Source organism: Canis lupus, chromosome 24 (assembly GCF_048164855.1).
Source record: "Canis lupus baileyi chromosome 24, mCanLup2.hap1, whole genome shotgun sequence".
In the NCBI taxonomy this organism is placed as follows: Eukaryota; Metazoa; Chordata; class Mammalia; order Carnivora; family Canidae; genus Canis; species Canis lupus.
In genome coordinates, this window is record NC_132861.1 from 33,704,012 (window position 1) to 33,724,824 (window position 20,813).

Sequence of the window (20,813 nt, forward strand, 5' to 3'; positions counted from 1 at the left end):
AGCATTATCTTTTTATTTCGATGATTCTTTCCTCAATTTTTTTAGTTCATTGATTTCTGCATTTGTCTTTATTAATTCCTTCTGTTTATTTTGGCTTTAATTTGCTTTCTTCTATTAGTTTCTTAAAGTGGAAGTTGAAATCATTAATTTGAGACGTCTCTTATGTTGAAATACAGACTTTAATTATTTCCCTCTAAGCCTGCTTCAGTGCATCCCACATATTTTTGTTGTTTTGTCGTGTTTAGGGTTTACAGCATACATGTTTAACTCCCACCACTTTATGTACACCCTAAAAACCCCTCCCAGACTCTATACCATGTTACTTCTGTTGTAGATCTTACTGACATATGCTATAAACCAAAACACATGCTATTATTATTCTTGTTTTAACAATCTTTTATAGAGATTAATAATAATTTTTTAAAAGTCTGTTACAATCTGCCCACTGAAGATGAGTGAGCATCCTTAGTGCTCTTCATTCCTTTTTTAGACTGAATTGGGAATTTTTTTTTTTTTTTTTAACCAAAGGACTTCCTCTAACATTTCTTCTAATGCTAACCTGCTATGGCAATGAATCCTCTCAGCTTCCAGATGTCGGAAAAAGCCTGTCCTTCACCTTTGTTTTGAAAGATGGTTTCACTGGATTTTTTTTTTTTTTTTTATTTATGACAGTCACAGAAAGAGAGAGAGAGGCAGAGACATAGGCAGAGGGAGAAGCAGGCTCTATGCACCGGGAGCCCGACGTGGGATTCGATCCCGGGTCTCCCAAGATCGCGCCCTGGGCCAAAGGCAGGCGCTAAACCGCTGCGCCACCCAGGGATCCCTCACTGGATTAACAAGTTCTGTTGCTGTTATTGTTTTGCTTTTTTTGCTCCAAGTAAATGCTGCTGCACTGTCCTTTAGCTAGCAGTTTCTAATGAGAGTTCTGTTGCCTCTCGTGTTTGTTGATTGATCATGGATTCTAAGCAATGATGTGTCTTTGTGTACAATTTCATATTTCTTGCACTGGGAATTTGAACTTTAGGATCTGTGAGTTTATGATTTTATCAAATTGGAAAATTTTCAGCCATTTAAGTATTTTTTTCTGTTCTGATCTCTCCTCTCTTTGGGGACTCTAATTACATGCATATTATGCCACCTAAAGTTGTCCTAGGCTCACCAATTGCTCATTTATATTTAGTCGTTTCTACTCTTTCATGGGGAATAATTTCTATTGCTACATCTCTAGGTTTGCTAATCTTTCCTTTGGAGTCTTTAATATGCTTACTCTCATTCAACATATTTTTCTTCCAGCAGATTATAATTTTCAGTGACTATAATGTATAGAATTCAGGTTGGATCTTTTCTGTATCCTTCATGTTCTCAGCATGTCCAATCTTTCCTCCGCCTTGAACATATCAAAGATAGTTAAAGTAACTTTTTCAATGTCTTCGTCTATAAATTCTACCACATGTGTCATTTCTGGATCTACTTTTCTTGACTGATTTTCCTCCTCATCATGGGGTATCTTTTCTTACATGTCCATTAGTTTTTTATTGAAAAGTCAGACATTTTGAGTTTAATGTTATTTGACACTGGATACTTTTGCTGTTTTTGAGCTAAGTTGTACAATGCAGTAAAGTTGTGTCCTTTCAAAGCTTGCTAAGCTAATTCTGTTCTAATAGTGAGGCAATATGCTCCTGAGTATCGGATGCCCTCTGAAATATAAGGTGTTTCTACCACTTAGTTGGTGGTAACACTTCCTTCTTCCCTGTAGCTGTAGGGACTGTTTCCTCTGCTCCATTTAGGTCATCCTTTCCCTGGCTTCAGGCAGTTTATTCACAAGCACGCACTGACCAGTACTTAGCTGCTCAGCTAAGTCTCCAGTGAAAACCTTTGCAGATCTCCAGAGCTCTCTGTGCAGCAATCTCCTTTCTGGTCTTTGCCATGAGCTCTAGCCTCTCTGCTTTCCCAGACTCCCAACTCCATTTTCTCAGCTCATGGAAACTGCCAGGCTCCACCAGGTAAACCCCTCCTGTGCTGTGGCCTGGACACCCAGCTTGGGCAGTTAAGTTGGGGCTCATGCAGTTTGCCTCATTTGTCACTATCCTGCCCATCCTGATGGTCAGTGTCTCAGAACAACCATTTTTGTATATTTTGGGTTTTGTTTTGTTTTAGTTGTTCTTCTTGAAAACATAAATTAGGTCCCTGTTACTCCACATTGGCTAAAAGTGGAATATTCTTATTCCAAAGTGTAAGGCAAGGGAGAGGATGAATGATGGTTCCAATATAAAAACGGGCAAAGATTAATAGGCAATTCTCTAGAGAAGAAATTCAAATGGCTTATAAACATGAAAAATGTTCAAACCTCATTAGGAAACTAAATTTTCAAGTCATCTTTTTCTCTTATTAAGCTATTTTAAAAAGTACAAGTTCATACCCAAAGTTTACAAAGTTTAGTAAAATAAAACCATTTATACTGCTGAAGTATATAAGTATATAAGTATATAAGTCCAAATTGGTACAATTTCTGGATACTCAGCAATATGTATTAAAAAGGTAAAAAACATTCCTATTTTTTCATCAATTAATTCTACCTACAGAAATTCATCTTAGAGGGAAAAGTTTATATTTACAGCATATCAGTTCTAAGGTTGTTGCTCTTTCACATTTTCCCACTTCTGAAACCTGAGTGCAGCTTACAATTCATGGTGTGTGACAGCTTAACTTCTAGCCTCTTTTCTTGGTGGTCCATAAAACAATGGTACATTGTCAGTCAATGGTATTTAGGTTCCAAGAAATATGCCATGTACAAGGAGTCATGCAAGTATGAGAACACAGCTAATACCCCATGCACTTGTCATGATGAGCACAGGGTAAAAAAAAAAAAAAAAAAAAGAGAAAAAAAACCTACCTAAAAAAACACATTATTTTCTACCATGACACATCATTTAGTCCATTGCATGATTTCAAAGCATAATTATTGTTCACACAAAACAGGCGAGGTCTGATGAAAATATAAACAAGTTTGTTCCACATTTTTCACACTTACAAGATTCTCCCCCTTGTCATCAAAATTTGGTTGTGATAACTGCAACTGCACAGGAACTGGTGGTGATTGCTCAAGTAGCAGGGGACTGATACTACTTAAATCCTTTTTTCGAACAGGTGTTCCTCCTTTTCGCAACGGAGTATTTGCTGGCAAAGACTCATCAAACACCTCAGGGCTTAGATCCTCTCCAAAAGTAACTCTCTTCCTCTTCCTGATATTTAGAAAGGCTGGCACTTTACAATTTTCTTGACCTTCTATAGGTAATAAATGAGTAGATAAAAGAATTATCTAAAAATGCATAAGCTAGAATCTTTTAACATAATTAGATACAGCTTTTATAATAGAAAATAGTTTGTAGAAAACATAAATTCAAAATGGAAAAGGAAGCAGTTCTAAAATATGGTAATAGATTTTAAAGTAAATTTTGCATAAGTATCTTAGAAGTTTACAAAATTGGAATAATAAGTTCCTTTACAAGTGTTACCATTAAGCACAAATGGGCAGGCAAAATGGACAGACCGACTGTGAAACTCTCCAAAGAGATTCCAACCAACTGTTCTCCATTCCCATAGAATATGAGAAGCACCACGGCATTTAGCAGATCACTGAAAATACCACATACTACCATCAAATGATTCACAAGGAAATGATATCCTCAGGCTTCAAAATAAATGTGAATTTCTTACCTGCTTTTTGTTCTTTGCAACAGTTTGCACGATTTGAGATTAAGCTTGGATGAGTCCCATCATCACAGAGATTGTCACAGTGTTCCTAAATATCAATGAAAAATTTTACACATATAAATGCATATGCACAGTCATTAAGAACCGACAACTTGAACTTCTTTTTCTGCCAAGATCTAGATACTATTTAGCATTGCAGATTACATTCACTTTCATAATGGTTTGGGGTTAATGATGAGCCACAAAGAAAAACTGGATGCCCTAAACATTAGTTCAGTAAATAGTATTTTAGGCCAAAATTAAAGAACAGAAATCCATAATATGGGCTAAATTCACTTCATCATTTTTAATCTGGCAAATGAAATTATGGAAAATCTGAGTGGCTAGAGTCATACTAGCCACACACAAATGGTGCCAGACGACGCAGACTAACTACAGTTATAAGAATTGCACAAAAACAAGAAAACAATAGGTAAATGACATAATGGGGTGTTTTATTTTTAAACACGTAACTCGCACTTTTGATAAATATGTAAACCTCTCATCCACATTACTATATTCTTGAGTTAGGAACAAGAAAAGAAGATAGTATTTGTCCCTCTCTACTTAGCAAAAGATGATAGAGTAGGCAAGCTGGTGAGGAAGGGACAGTGCAAGTCCTAAAGCACCAGACATGGCCAAACTCAACACAGGCCCACTGGAGTCAAGCAGGACAGAGCCAGGGCTGTGGGGTCCATAAGTCACCTCCAAATCCTCATCTGCTTCCTACATCCCGGACCAGCCCTTGTTCTCTAGAGTTATTCATTTTCTCCAGAGCACCTGCTCCAAGAGCAGCACCATTTCTAAGCAACTGTCCTGCCCCAAACCAATCTTCTTGAGCAACTCTCTCTCAAGTCCATTTTATTTTCCTGACGAGGAGAATGCCCATATCAGTATTTGTGAAATAAATGAGCTTAGAAAATAAAATTCTTGTGAATTTTTAGGCTATCTTTAATTAAAACCACCATGAAAATTAGCAAACAATTCAAATTGTATACACCCACAAACCTTGGATTATAAAAATCTTCATAGAATTTTAGTGGTAGGACTTGATGTTTGCTATGTAATGCTGTTAATCAGTAAGGGTTATTTGGATCATGAAGATGCTAAGTCTGTTTGAGGAGAAGATAAAATGAATACAAGATATGAATGAGCAGTGCTGCAGAGACTCACGTCAGCTCTTTAACCAGAAAAACTATTAAACATTTAAACAGCCATTGACCATTAACTATTCATGTAGATAGATAGAAGGTAGTCTAGTTCATTTTGGCTTTAAAGATGTATAGGCATGGTTCTATACTTAAATGTCTACGGATTGAAAAAAAAATTACTTCTCATTTGACAGGCATTGTGCTAATTTCAAATTATTATCCCAGTTAAAATGCTCAAATAACCATGTAATGTAGTTACTAACATTGTCGTTTCAAAGATAAGGAAACCAAGGTACAAAAAGGTTAATAATCTGCCTACTTGTTAAACTTCAGAGTGAGGATCTGAAATCAGGCATGTGGACTCCAGAGGCCACCCCCTCAACCTTTCACAACATTTACAGCCTGCCATGGATTTCACTATCAGATTTACCTGGGTTCATTTAACAGCCTCAAGCGTAAGTTTATATAGAATGGGGCTAATGCAGCACTGGGCTCCTTGGAGTACCAGTGCTGCATGTACATGATATACCAGAACTGTCTGTAGAAAGAACTCAATAAGGGGCACCTGGATGGCTCGGTGAGTTAAGCATCTGACTCTTGATTTTGGCTTAGGTCATAATCTCTCTTGAGCTCCGTGCTGAGCATGGGCCTACTTAAGATTCTCTCTCTCCTTCTACCCTTCCCCACCATAGTTTGTGTGCATGTACAGGCACAAAAAAGAAAGAAAGAAAAGGAAGGACTTAATAGTAAGCTCCAGCCAATTCCCACCAACCTACTCTTAGCTCATACTAGCTCAGTTTAGAGAAAGGTACATGCCTATAAAAAAGCTATCTCTAAGACCAAATATTTTAGGTGGAAATAATTAACAGACTCACACATCAATAACTCTGAAACTCAAAATATAGCTACCCACAGTAAATTCTACAAGTTATATTCCATACTGAGTTTAGAAAAAAGGAAGGTAGGTAGGTAGAAAGGCAGGCAGGCAGGAAGGATCTCTGCATAGTGCTGTAAGAAAAGGAGGGGAAAACATTAGGGCAAGATAGCTTCTTTTAAACCAGTATGACATATACAACATATCACAAGAATTGTTTTAAGCCAAAATGAATTTTTATTCAATTTGCTTTAGGAGAAGTAGATCTAAACTTACCTGCAGGCTTTCTGGAAACAGCTTAACAGAGGGTTTCTTCAGCACAGAACGAAGTACAAAGGTCTCAGAGGATGGAACGTCCTTTTTGCACAGTGGAGAGACCAGGGACCTGACTTCAGGAGCTGGGTCTGCACTCACTTCTATAAAGTTGTCAGGTGGAAGAGCATCACTTGAACTTTTGCCCTCTATACACTCAGCAACCTTGACTCCTTCAAAGGAAGCATGTAAACAAGAGAGGCAGAAGACATCTGAATCAGGTTGTTCTACAGCAAAAATATGTCTTTGCCAAGAGACTAACATGCTATAAGAAATTTGACCCTGGGCAGCCCAGGTGGCTCAGTGGTTGAGCATCTGGCTTTGGCCCAGGGCCTGATCCTGGAGACCCAGGATCGAGTCCCGCATCAGGCTCCCTGCATGGAGCCTGCTTCTCCCTCTGCCTGTGTCTCTGCCCCCACCCCCACCCCTTCTGTCTCTCATGAATAAATAGATAAAAATCTTAAAAAAAAAAAAAAAAAAGGAAAGAAAAAATTTGACCCTAACATATCCTGCTTAGGGAATAACATCTGGAATTTCATTTGGATACATAAAGAGAAATGGCATGGCCACAATCTAACTACGGTGGGTGAAGGTGAGCAAGGAGTTTTGGCCACCCAACAAATTTAAGAAAATGCCCATGAGGGATGCCTGGGTGGCTCAGTGGTTGAGTGTCTTCCCATGGCTGAGGGTATGATCCTGGGGTCCTAGGATCGAGTCCTGCATCAGGTTCCTCTCCCACCAGCTTGCTTCTCCCTCTATGTATGTCTCTGCCTCTCTCTCTGTCTCTCATGAATTAAAAAAAAAAAACAAAAACAAGAAAATGCCCATGAAACAGCTATTAGTCTGCCTTTACTCAAGACTCCTAGGCCTCGCACCATAAAACTACCATGAGTTGAGCAATGAATGATGATCAATTTCACTGCTGGAGTCAGAGGGATTTCAGCCCGCAAGGGTGGTGGGAGGGAAAAGATGGGATGTGAGGAGAAATTAAATCGAAACTGGTATATGCTGTGTATGCCCTCAAACAAGACAAGGCTTACTGGTGTATATTTTTTTCCTCACAAGAGAGCACTTCCTTTACGATCAACATTTAACAAATATATATTGGGCACTTATCATGTCACAGGCACTCTTTTCTAGGTGCTAAAGATACAATGATGAACAAAACACACAAAGGCCCCCAGCCTTTGGGTGATAAACGGACCATAAAAAACACAGGAGGGGTAGGAGAGAGGGAGCGATGGCTAACGAAGGGGAGCATAGTGTGAGGGACCCATGCTGAACCTTTCTCTATCTTGTCTGCAGTGTGGTCACGTTAAGTTTATATGTCATAAATGTACATGGAACTAAATATAAACACAAATAAGTGCAGGTAAAACTGATGAAATCTGGGGGGAAGGGGGGAAGTCCATGGATTGTATCAGTGACAATTTCCTGGTTGTGACACTCTATTATTGCTACTCAAGATGTTACAATTGGCAGAACGTTGGGGAAGGGAACACTGGATCCCTTTATATATTATTTTGTACTGCTGCCAATGACTCTACAGTCATCTCAAAATAAAAAGTTAAAGAAGTGTATAGTTAACAAGTAGTAATATATGCCTTTAAAGGAAATAACGTAGAAATTAAGGAGATGTGGTAGGATAAGGTGGGAGGGGAAAGTTGCTGTTTTGAGGTGTTCAGGGATCAAGCAGGCACCTGAATGAAGTGAGGAAGTGAGCCATGCATGTATCTAGGGAAGAACACTACATGCAAAAAGCCAAGTGCAGAGATCTGAGACAGAATTATACCAACACACAGAGGTAGAACAAAGCCACTGTGGCTGGAACAGCGTAAGCAAAGAGAAGAGAGCTAAGAAGCTCCAAGAGAAGACTAAAGACTAGGTCAGGTGTGGACTGGGTACTGTTGTAAGTAAGTGGGAGGTCAATGAAAGATCCTGAGAAAGAGAATAACATAGTAACTAGCATTTTAAAAGGAGCACCCTGGCTGCCATGTAGAAAACCCTGAAGGGGGGGGGTCCACCAGGGTGGAAGGAGGGAAATCACATAAGAGGAGACACAAAATAATCCAGGCAAGATAAGATGGTAGCCTGGACCACAGTGATAATAGTTAGGGAGTAGGAAGCGGTTAGACATTTGATAGATCGTCAAGATAAACCCAACAGCACTTGTTAATCAAAAGTCTAACTTTTTCTTTTCTTTTTTAAGATGTACTGGGGGGGTGGGTGGGTGCATGTGGGGGGTGGCGGCAGCATGGGGAGAGGGAGAAAGAATCCTGAAGCAGACTCCCCACTGAGTGTGGGGCCTGACATGTGGCTCAATCCCAGGACTCTGAGATCCTGACCTGAGCCCAACATTAGAGCCGGACATTTAGCCAACTGGGTGACTCAGGGGCCCCCTGAAGTTTAACCTTTATAAGGGAGGTGGCCAAGGTTACTCCAAGGTTTTTGATACAAGCAACTGCGTGAATGGCAGTATCGTTTTTTGAGATGAAAAAAGAGAAAAAAAAAAAAAAAAGATGAGCAGACTGGGAAGGAAAAGTAATTGAGACCTGTTTGAGTATGTTAAGTCTGAGATGTTCATCAGACACTCCTGTGGAGACAGGAAAAGGCAATTGGGCACCTGAGAGTTCAGGGAGGAGGCCAAAGAGAGGTATTTAAGTTTCGGAGTCAACAGCATTGTGGATAGCATTTAACATTGTGAGAATACCCACAATCACCTAGGGAGTGAGTGCAGAGAAGAAAAGTCTGAGCACTGAACCCAGGGCATTCAAGTGTTGAAAAGTTAAAGGATGGAAGAGAAGAAATAAAGAAAACAGACAAGGAATGATCAGTAGAAGAAGGGAAAACATGAGAGAATGGTGTCCTGATGCCCAGGCAGCTCTGCCTGCCACGCTGGGACCCCGAGAAGAGGTTCTATTGAGAGGAACTACTGGGATAGCAAGGAGGCTATTGGTGACCAAAGCCTGTTTGGAGCTGGGTCAAGACAGAATGGAAGGGATACCTGGGTAGCTCAGGGGTTTAGTGCCTGCCTTCAGCCCAGGGCGTGATCCTGGAGTCCCGGGATCGAGTCCAACATCGGGCTTCCTGCATGGAGCCTGCTTCTCCCTTTGCCTATGTCTCTGCCTCTCTCTCTCTCTCTTTCTGCATCTCTCATGAATAAATAAATAAAATCTTAAAAAAAGAGAGAGAGAGAGAGAGAGAGAGAGAGAGAATGGGAGACTAGGAGACTGAGCATGACCTGGTCTTAAAGGGAGCTTTGCTATAGAGGAAAGCAAAGACATGGGGTTTTGGCTGGAAAGGAAACCTGGGACAAAGGCCAATTGAAGATGGGAGATAATATAGCACATTGTGTTAAAAGGAGAAGAGGAAAAAAAAAAAAAGGAGAAGAGGAAACACTTCAAGCAGAAGGTCCTCGAAGAGGGAAGGGATTACCCTTGGATCAGAGCATGGAGATCTACCATAATAGGAGGAAAGGGAGGGGCACACTTGTTTGGAGAGGCACGAGTGTGGTGGGGATTGCCCCAGGCCACTTGCTTCTGACATCTGTTCTCTTGGTGACAGAAGCAGCCATGGACTACAAAGAGGCACAAGAAACTTATATCAGTCATTCATGAGTAGGGCCGCCAGATTTAACAAATACAAATGCATGAGGTCCAGTTCAATTTTGAATGATATCTAATTATGTGCATGTATGTTGATATGGAAGAAAGATACTGCATGAAACATGCTTACACTGAAGAATTATTTTTTGCAATAAATAAATAAATATCTTAAAAAAAAAAAAAGGGAAGGGAAGGAGGATTAGAGGATTAGAAGCCCGAGAGAAAAGAGGAGGTACAAAAATGAGGTGATCAAGGAACAGAAGGGACAGCCAGGCAGCACTGAGGTTCCCTGGGGAGACAAAACATGCGGTGAGGCTATCAGCACACACAAGACTCTGCACAGACATATGTGGGGTGGGAACAGAGCAGATACACAGGTCTCTGGGTCGGAGTTCCAGCTAGGTGGGTGAAACAGACGAAGTGGAGTAGGCAAGGACACCGTGGAGCTATCCTGCGGGTTCTCCTCTGCAAGCCCTCCTCCAAGTGTCGTCTATCCTCCTTTACAAAATCTTTTCACCCTTCCGAAAGGTGGACTATTTGGGGCAGAATTAATTCTGGGGTGCCACTAAAAAACCAGTTTAGCACATGGAGTGCTAAACTGGTGCTGACCAGACTCCTTTAATCAAAGCTCTTCTTTCCTGTCATACAGTATTTCTGCTTAGAGCCTAGTGAGGTGTTAAAATGGGATATGTTGGCTCTTGTGATGTTCCCACTTGAAAAAGATTGTAGAGGGAGGTGTCTTATTTAGTGACAGGTTTTTAATGACCACACCTCATACATTCTATAACTACTATCAAAGAATCTGTCATTTAAGACGAAGTCCCACAGGAGGAAAGCAAGAGAATTGTTAAGAAATGATGAAGGTAAGACTATTTTATTTCATCTGGGTAACCAGTTTATAAACCTGGCTCTGTGACCCATCCATTTTATGATTCAAATTAAGTCGGAGCAGGCATACATTACAAGATGCTAAAGGAAGTTCTTTTTCAGGTTGAAGGTAAATGACAGCAGAGGGAAACTCAAATCTTCACCAAGGAATGAAGAGCATCAGAAATGGTGTCTATCTGGGTAATCATAAAAGATTCCGCTCCCAATACACGTGACTGTGTCAAGGAAAAACACTGTGGGACTTAAAATGAATAGAAAAGTAATGTAGAGTATATCTATACTGTAAATGACCATAAAAAATGTGGCTGGGTGGATGGGATATAGGAACTTTACAAACTGTCCAGATCTATTTCCCCTAACAACTCTTTTTTGGGTTCCAGGACTCAATTCCAACATGGGGGGAAGGGATTTTCTAACACACAATACCACCAAGGCATTCTTATCTTAGACCAGCAGGGTATCCAAGAATTCAACCCAATTCTGACACTACCCAGAGATAGCATCAGGTTCCACAGGTTAAGGGCTCAATCCTAGAAGAGTGTCCCCTACCTCCAATTTAAGATGCCAGCCCCAAGTGCCAGGCTGTCACCTGTGCTTCTGACTGACATGCTACAGACTGGAGTTCCAACAACCTCCTCCTTAGACTTCAGATGTCAGTCACAAGTCCAGATTGTTACCTATACTTCTGACAGAATGGCTATCAATCAAGAGGTTCTCAGGACCTCCTCCTTAATGTTCTTCTTTTAACTTTTCCAGAGCAGCATACAGAATTCAGGGAACTACTGTTTGCCAGTTTACTAAAGGAAAGATAAGGGTTACAAATCAACAGGTAGATGAAGAGAACAAGGGAGAAGTCTATATATATCCGTAAGTCTTACTTTAAAGATAAAGACACAGGTGGGTTGAAAGTAAACCTAATACCTTAACTGGTGACTTTCACTCAATACAAGCATATTGATTCAGAGAAAGTTATAAACGCTAGTCCCTTTCCACACTTAAAAACAAAATAAAACAAGAAAACAAAACAAAAAATAAAACAACGCATGTGTTTTCTCTTACAAAATACACTTGTGCGTTCAGACATCCTGTTTTTTACAACAGATTCTATCAACTTGGAAATATTTCACTTTCTTATCAGTGGCAGTCAAAGTAAAAAAAAAAAGTTATTCTCTAACAGGAATTCTGAAACATTCCAACTAGACCAAGAGCTCCTAAAATATAGGGCATGGATTCAGTTTCCCCAAAGTTTAGCACATAGATCAACTGGCACAAGTACTAAGGAAAGATTAAATACTTACCATTTGAAGCCTCTGTGAGCTCTAGAAGTGAAACAGACTCTTCAACTAAATATCCGGACTGTGTTAAGCCAGATTCAAAAGATTTCTTGAGGGAAGAATTAAAGAAATGTTAAATCTTACTACTTACAGGAGTATGGAGATCTTTGTAAGCATTAGAGATTATCTGGAAATCTGATGTCAAATCATGACCTAGCTGATTATTATGAAAGTCCACAGCAATTGAACTAAAAACACAGTATTCACTGTAACTGCAGCCTAAACATCCTATCAAACAAATTTCAGCTTTTCTTTTTTAAAGATTTTTATTTATTTATTCATGAGAGACACAGAGAGAGGCAGAGACATAGGCAGAGGGAAAAGCAGACTCCATGCAGGAAGCCCAATGTGGAATTCGATCCCAGAACTCTGGGATCACGCCCTGAGCCAAAGGCAGATGCTCAACCGCTGAGCCATCCAGGCATCCCCAGATTTCAGCTCCTTAAGAAAAGTTTATAGGACACACTTTTGTTGCCTTACTGTCTGAAGTCCAGAAAACTATATTGATGGATTTTAAAGAGGAAAAATCACAAAAATAATGAAAAATTAGGGCACCCAGGTGGTATAGTCAGTTAAGCATCCAACTCTTGGTTTTGGCTCAGGTCAGATCTCAGGGTCATGAGATCGAGCCCCATGCTGAGCTCCCCGCTCACTGTGGAGCCTGCTTGAGATACTCTCTCCTTCTCCCTCTGCCCATGAATGGGAAGGATTCATGCTCTCCCCTGCCCCCTTCTTAAAATAAATAAATACATCTTTAAAAAAATAATGAAAAAACGTTCATTATTAATCAAGGTATCGATAGCTAGGATAGAAAAACTATTAATGGCTAGGATAGAAAACACATTCATAATAACGTGGACACCATTTTCAAATCGTAATATATGTCCAAACAATCAAAGTTCTGATGAGAAACTATTGGTTTTGCTGGATGATTTCATAACAACTAGAAAAAAACAGAGGGAGCAGAGATTATAAGTGACTCCCAAGTGAAACCTATTAGACCCTGAGAAATCTTTAATGACTATCAAACATTTATTATATTAGTCCAATAAGATCAACAGGATATGTACTGAATCTTTGTGACAGAGAAGCTACAGAAAATAGTTTCAGATCTGCTGGTGTCAGGTGTCTCCTCTCACTAAAGATACGGGAATCTGCTGGGTCATACCAGAACTAAAGCAAGGAAAGCCAGTGATGAGAACTAGCTTCCCATTCACATGTGATGAGAAGGTCAGGGATCCTCAATAGTAGTATTTAATTATGTTGTTTATCGTCTTTTGATAATCTTGACAGGCTTTAAGTAGGGAACAAAAATCCCTACTGCCACTTGAAAGAAGTGAACAGAACAAAGGAGGAATGGCTAAACAGCACCCTGCTTCCCAGCCAGTACTGAACCACTTAGGGGCAGAAAAGGTCAAAGTGTAAGACCCCCAGACCTGAGCTGCACAGCCCATATAGAGTCTTCAACTCATCTGCCAGTTAAGTGTAAATAACCGCTCCTGTGTCTGCCTCCTCCAGCTGGCTAAAATTTGCTCAAGGGCTGGACCATGATTTTCTGTTGTACCATCAGTATCTAGAACAATACCTCACAGGCAGAAGACCAGAGAGCTTAGTAGTTTCATAAAGTGTTTTTCATAACGAAAAGCAACATACTAATCAAAATCGTCAAATAATCAATAAGCTAACCAACAACAACAACAGATTTTTATCTGACAAGAAATACACACGCACATACATACACAGTATAACTTAAAACTCTGCTGTAATATCTAAGTACCAGGTACCATAACTGAAAAAAAGTTTCTGACAGTCTTAAAACTGTCTAGCCAGAAACCAAAGCTTCATTTTCCTAGGATTCTGGTCAGTGAATTACCTCAGAAAAATCTGCAAAAGCAGAATCAACAGCACACATTTTGCCTGCATTGGAAGTGGCACTACTGAATATCTGCAGATGAACCGCATCACTTAGATCTTCATCAACGTTACTCTGAGAGCATATCCTTCGACGTTTGGATGATAAGTTTGCACGGAATGCAGACTCTTGACATTCACCAAGACTTTCCTTTTTGGCTATATATACGAAACAAAATAAAAACATAATGCAGGCAGGCATAAATGTTCACTTTTAAACGTTACAAATAATCTTAGTGAAATGTAATGCTTGAGTCTAAACGCTTTATCAATTAAAAGTACATTTTTCTCTTCAGAAGAAATCTAACTGAAAGGCAAGAGAGCAACACTACTAAAAAGGTAAACATTAAATTTTTTTTCTAGACTTTAAAAATGTACAAAGATATGCTAATATGCATTTCCATTTCTGATAGAGTATCTCACTCTATTTTAAAATTTACAATGAGGCCTTTTCTCTTGAACTTTTTAAAGATTTATCTGAGGAAGGGAGAGAGAAGGAGAGGGAGAGGGGGAGAGGGAGGGAGGGAGGGAGAGAGGGTGAGAGAGAGAGAGAGAGAGAGAGAGAGAGAGAGAGAGTGTGTGTGTGTGCACATGAGTGGGTGGAGGGGAAGAGGGAGCAGGCTCTCCACAGAGAAGAAGTCTGAGATGGGACTGGATCCCAGGACCTCAGGATCATGATCTGAGCCGAAGGCAGACACTTAACCAACTGAGCCACCCAGGAGCCCCTCTTTTGAACATTTTAACGGATGTAGTTATGTTCTAATACCGGTTCTGCTTTGACTGTGTATGATTTTCTGAAATATACAGCCAAAATGCACCTCAGTTCCTCTTAGCTACAAAAAGTGAATGTAGTCACCTGCAGAACTATAGCAATCAGGTCAGTAAATTATTTTAAAATGCAGGTCAAAAGTGAAAGATAGGTAAGTTACAAACTACAAACAAGTGCGCTGGAGTGGGTCACGGGCCAGAGGAGGAGATGAACTGGACTTGTCTTGAATAATGGTGTGCACACTGAACAAGAGGAGGTGTTGAAATGCACCTGAAGATGGTTCAAGAAACCAAAACAAAATCATTTGAAACCTCAGTGTGCAAAGCACCAGAGGAATAATTATGATGATTATGGTGAGGTCAAGATTTTGTCTAATTCTGGTTTTTCAAATGCTTTAGGATTGGAAAATCAAAAGTGACAGGACAAAATAACCAAATGAATTACAATCTAAAAGTTATGGTAGAGAATAGGACAGGCTATTAAGATGTCGGATTAGATATATCTGCTTATAACATCACAGTTGGGTGTATGGTATTCATAGAAATGCTTGCCAAACTTAATAATAAACCTCTAAAAATCAAGGTTTGAATGCTCCAATTTGCCACATGTCCTTATTCTAAATTTTTTTTTTTAATATTTTATTTATTTATGATAGGCACACAGTGAGAGAGAGAGAGAGAGGCAGAGACACAGGCAGAGGGAGAAGCAGGCTCCATGCACTGGAAGCCCGACGTGGGATTCGATCCCGGGTCTCCAGGATCGCGCCCTGGGCCAAAGGCAGGCGCCAAACCGCTGCGCCACCCAGGGATCCCCACATGTCCTTATTCTAAAGATGAAACAGTCAACCAGCTCTGACATGTTAACACTTAAAACTCAACTGTGGCCATGTGGAAATGCAGGCTTGGGACTGTTTGATATCAGGTTTTTTTCTAGACAAACCAGAAATCCAAATTTTTGTGTGAAATTTTCCAAATTTTAAATGTTAGGCTCCATTTAAAAATACAGCTCTGCTCAGAAAAGACTGTCTTCACACTGTGGAACTAAATTTTTTTATCCCGCACAGGCTTCTCTGAATAAATACAGTAGTCCAAACTGACTGCATGGTTTCTACTCACTCGAGCCTGTTGTCTTGAACTCTCCTTCTGCCTCTGAGAATCCAGGAGGGTCGGTCATGTTTTCATTCTCCTTTATGCAGTGGAAAGCTGACTGGAAGGCAGACATTTGCTCCCTTAAGGAATTAACATTCCGATATAGTACAGGACTGCCCTGTTAAAATACAGAGACATGCAATGTATTATAAATGAAATTGAACACAATTTCTCTACTCTAGGCCTATAACCACTGCATCCAGGACTAAATACATAAGGGCTTTTTGAAGATCAGAGGTGATAAATGAGTGTAGCAGAGCCTCTTCTCCTTTGAATCACGTATTTTCAGTTTGAGTATTTTGGGTGCTGCCATCATCCTAGTTTCTTCCTCTACATCTTCCTCAGTTTTGAACCCAAGCACAGAGAACAGCTGCGTGGTACGTCTAGATGTGTAGCTACAGGCGGGCTCAATACTGTTATTAGTCAGGCCACACACATGACAGAAGTCTGGAGTAGGTGGGGAAGAACTTTAAGAAAGCACTCATGCAAAACACATCCCCAATTGTTGTTCGGGGACTAAATACCTCTTTAAAAGGATTCCTTCTGGGGATTTTAAGGCCTCTCTTTTAGAGTCCTTAACTCAGAGTCCATAGCCTGAGGCAGCCTCAGCAAATCAAATTGGAAAGGAAAGTTTAGCACAAAAATGCTTGAGAAGCCAATCAAAGCAATTATATGGAGAACACAGGAAATAACCAAATCCTGGAGAGGAGGCAAGAAAGGGGATGGAAGAACCTGCCACTTTGCAAAGTTCACCAGAGTTGCTAAAAAGAATCCATTGAAAATTATCTGCATGACACACGTAGGTCTCAACATACCTAGTATCACACCAAGCTGGTGTGACAGCTCATTTCCATCCATACACACCCTCTCCCCGGTAGGCCGGGATGAGACACAGATGTTCCATAGTAGCCCAGATATCCAGCTTCACACTCAACCTCTCCCTAGCTAAATTTTCCTGATTTCATGAGACCTTACTTCCTTAGAGCTAAAAGCTGGCCATTCGCTAAAACTACAAAGCCAAAGTTAGATGGTCTGCACAAGAGTGCTCTGGAAACTCTAATGGGATTTCAACCAAGGCGTCATCAAGCAAAACTGACACTGGCAGGGATAGAAGTGCCAGAAACATACAAGTAACATACAATTTATTAAATTCATAAATTATTAAATTCTCCATCCAGGTGCTTTTTTCCCCCCTTTATTATTTAGACTAATGTATTTCCACTAATTTGGAGCTTGTAACAATTTAAGAAGTACACTATGCAAAAGTAAAGTAAAAAATTACCTCCCTTTACAACATCATATGGAGGAAAATCAGTTAAAAGCTTGAAGCCATGTTTGATGGTGGATCTGCTCACACATTTGATTCTATTCCCAGTTAAATACATTCACAAAGCAAACTGTTACATAATAACAGGATATTTTAAATCCAAATATGGTTGATGATGTAAACCTTTATGACATAACACTTAACATTCATAAAAAGTTGGTGGCCAACTTTTATCTATGAGATATGGAGAAAAGAAATGGATTATCCCAAAGTCATACCATTTACCACTAACAATGGTACTCCTATTTAAACATGGTAGGGGGGTAGGTTTAATGTCCTAGGAATTTAAAGTAGTTTGAAATGTTGCCTAAAACAAATGAAAGGTTCCCCAGTTAGAATCGTTTTCCCCTATTTCCTGATGGAGAACAGGAATATTACAAGGGAAACGAGACATTCAAAATGCACTGCTTTATTCTTTTGTCAGGAATTCTCTTGGTCAGTCAACAACATTCCTCCTGTGTACCAGATAACTGTCCCAAGGGCTAAGGACACAGGGGATTACATTCTAGAATTACATTCTAGACTGAAATTCTGAAAACCATATTAATATACTTACAGGTACAATAAGTGCTATTGAGAAGATAAAAAAAGGAATGTGATGTAATACGGTAAAGAGCTGCTTTTGCTTTAGTCAAAACAGCATTCTATCTAAAGCAATAGCAGAGATGAAACCAAAACAAGGAGAAAGTGGTGGTGGAGCAAAGATGTTGGGGGAGAAAGGCATTCTGCAATACAAGGCTGAATAAGAACAAAAGCTTAAGAAGGAAACAGGACACAACAGGAAAAAAACCAACCATGCCCAGAAAATGGAAGGAGATGGGGACTTAAAGCTAATGGTGGGCAGGGCTCACATCAGGAAGGGCGATGAAAGCTTTAAAGAAGGGGTCTGGGTTTAATTCAAGGCATAACAGAAAGCCACTGAAGGTTTTAAGCAGCAGAATGAATGATCTGATTCAGTCTATCTCTGACCATTCTGTGGGATGCTGGGTGGATTAGGGAAGGAGGCAAGATAGGGGACCAGTTAGGAAGGAGCAGGTGGTAATCTAGGCAGGAATCACATTAGGGTCATAGCAGTGGTGCTGTGGGACATGTAGAATTATAGAAAGGTTTCTGAGAGGTATCTGGAAGGTAGTGATGCGCTGGATGTGGAACAAAGGAACCAAAGAAGATCAATAGGTAGTTGTCCTGAACAACTGGATGATGACGACATGTACTACAAGAGCAAAGTGGGCTGGAGGATCTGATGGGGAGGAGAAATCTACAACTTGGCTGTGGCCCAAGTGAAGATGTTGAACAGGCAACTGTATACCTAAATCTGGAGTTCTAGGAAGCTCTGGGCCAAAGTTAAGACATTTGGGAATTCAGTCTACAGCTGATGCTGGAAGCTGTGGGAAGGGATCGGGTCCTTAAGGAAAGCAAAGAGAAGGGGACAGAGGGGAGCCTTGGGGGCACGCACTCAAGCATTTTTGAGGAAAAACTAGAAGAGGAAAATCAGGTCGGGATGGAATCCCAGAAACCAAGGAAGAAAGCGTTTCAAGGAGGGAGGTGTCAAACACATCAAAACCTGAAGAAAGGCTGAGGAAGATGTAAACTTAGATTTAATCTTTGTCTTGGCAAGGTGTAGGACATTTGGGACCAACAGTGACAAGAGTCTTCTTGATTGGAGTGGTAGAAACCAAAGCCCAATTGGAGTAGCTAGAGGTAGCAGAGAGGATGAAAGAAAGGAAGTGAAGCAAGACAGAACAAATGCTCACAGCACTCTGCCATGATGAAGAGGCACAGAAATGGGATGCCATGGAGATCTAGAAAGAGTTAAAGAGAGATATGAAAATCTGTTTGTACTAGTGGAAAATCACCCAAAAGAAAAGGATAACATAATTGCAGAAGAAAAATAAGCTCAGAATGACCTATGTGGTCATAGTAATATAAACACTTGAATACTTATATAACTCAACTACTAGAAAGTGTAGAGGATGGGAAGAACATTTGTGTACGTATGATAAAAAACAGAACAAAGAAAGAAGGCTTATTCTCCATCATCCACAGTGGGAAGACAAGTTAATGCCTTTACACTGAAAGATTAAGTAGTAGCAATTAGGCAAAAAATAAAAGGCATCCAGATCAGAAACAAACAGGAAAAACTGTCGCTATTTGCAGATGGCATATTAAATATGGGAAACTAAAGACTCCACCAAAAAACTGTTAGAATAAATGACTTCAGTAAAGTTGCAGGATACAAAACTAACAAACATCTGTTGTGTTTCTAGCTGGTAATAATGAACTAATAGAAACTGAAATTAAGAAAACAATTGCATCAAAAGAATTAAAACAGCTAGAAATAAATTTAACCAAGGAAGTAAAAGAACTGTACATGGAAAATCATAAGAAACTGATGAAAGAAATTGAAGACATAAACATACAGAAAACGATTCTGTGCTCATAGACTGGAAGAATTTCATTAAAATACTGTACTACCCAAAGCAGTCTACAGATTCAATGCAATCACTATCAAAATTCCAATGGCATTTACCAACACACATAACAAATGATCCTAAAATTTGTATGGGATCGTCATAAAAGATCATGAATAGCCAAAGCAATCTTGAGAAGTTCTAGAGAACAAGAGCTGGAAGCATCATGTTCCCTAATTTCAAACTATATTACAAAGCAATAGTCATCAAAACAGTAGGATATTGGCATAGAAATGGACACACAGATAAATGGAAGAGAACAGACAGTCCAGAAATAAATCCACACATGAATGGTCAATCAACTAACCGAAGACTAAAGAGCCAAGAAAATCCAATAGGGAAAGAACAGTCCATGGGGAAAACTGGATAGCCATATGCATAACAATGAAACTAAACCACTACCTTACATGATACACAAAAAACTCAAATGTTTGAAAGACTTGAAAGATATGAAACCATAACAATCCTTAAACAGGTAGTGAGCTCCTCTTTTTTTTTTTTTTTTAAGATTTTATTTATTTTTTTATTCATGAGAGACACAGAGAGAGAGAGAGAGAGAGGCAGAGAGAGAAGCAGGCTCCATGCAGGGAGCCTGACGTGGGACTCGATCCCGGGTCTCCAGGATCACGCCCTGGGCAGGCACTAAACCGCTGAGCCACCCAGGTTGCCCAGGTAGTGAGCAATTAACATCAATCTTGCCAAGGAGTTTTTGGATTTGACACCAAAAGCACAAGCAACAAGTGAAAATAAATAACTGCTATTTCCTACAGTAAACTAAAAAGCTTCTGTATAGCAAGGGACACCATCAACGAAACAAGAAAACAACCTACTGGATAGGAGAAAATATGTGCAAATCACATTCTGATAAAGGGATGATATAAAAAAATAAAGAATTCATATAACTCAATGACAAAAAAGCAAGCAATCTATTTTAAAAATGAGATCTGAATCGACATTTTTCCAAAGACGACACAGATGGCCAACAGACATGTGAAAAGATGCTCAACATCACTCATTATCAGGGAAATGCAAAACATAACCCAATGAGATACTATCTCACACTTGTCAGAATGGCTGTTATCAAAAAAATAAGCCATAATAAGTGTTGGCAAGGGTATGAAGAAAAGGGAACCCTCATGCACTGTTGGTAGGAATGTGAATTGGCACACCCACAATGAAAAACAGTACGGAGATTCCTCAAAAAATTCAAAGTAAAACTACCGTATGATCCAGCACTTCTACTTCTGAGTATTTACGCAATGAAAATGAA

At 39.8% G+C, this 20,813-nt stretch overlaps 1 protein-coding gene across 8 annotated transcripts in view; it reads right to left on the minus strand.

Annotated features, from left to right (window-relative positions):
* CDCA2 (cell division cycle associated 2) overlaps nt 1-20,813 on the minus strand; it is a 53,650-nt gene that overhangs the window by 22,481 nt on the left and 10,356 nt on the right. For 7 of the 8 annotated variants that reach the window (XM_072796230.1, XM_072796226.1, XM_072796223.1 and 4 more), the window contains exons 5-10: nt 15,713-15,863; nt 13,791-13,987; nt 11,882-11,966; nt 6,055-6,263; nt 3,718-3,802; nt 3,032-3,285 (exon numbers count right to left, since the gene is read on the minus strand). In XM_072796230.1, coding sequence (XP_072652331.1) covers nt 3,032-3,285; nt 3,718-3,802; nt 6,055-6,263; nt 11,882-11,966; nt 13,791-13,987; nt 15,713-15,863 — 981 coding nt within the window. Of the gene's footprint in view, nt 1-3,031; nt 3,286-3,717; nt 3,803-6,054; nt 6,264-11,881; nt 11,967-13,790; nt 13,988-15,712; nt 15,864-17,027; nt 17,121-20,813 lie in introns of those variants that run through there. The other variant, XM_072796231.1, reaches the window with a different exon arrangement.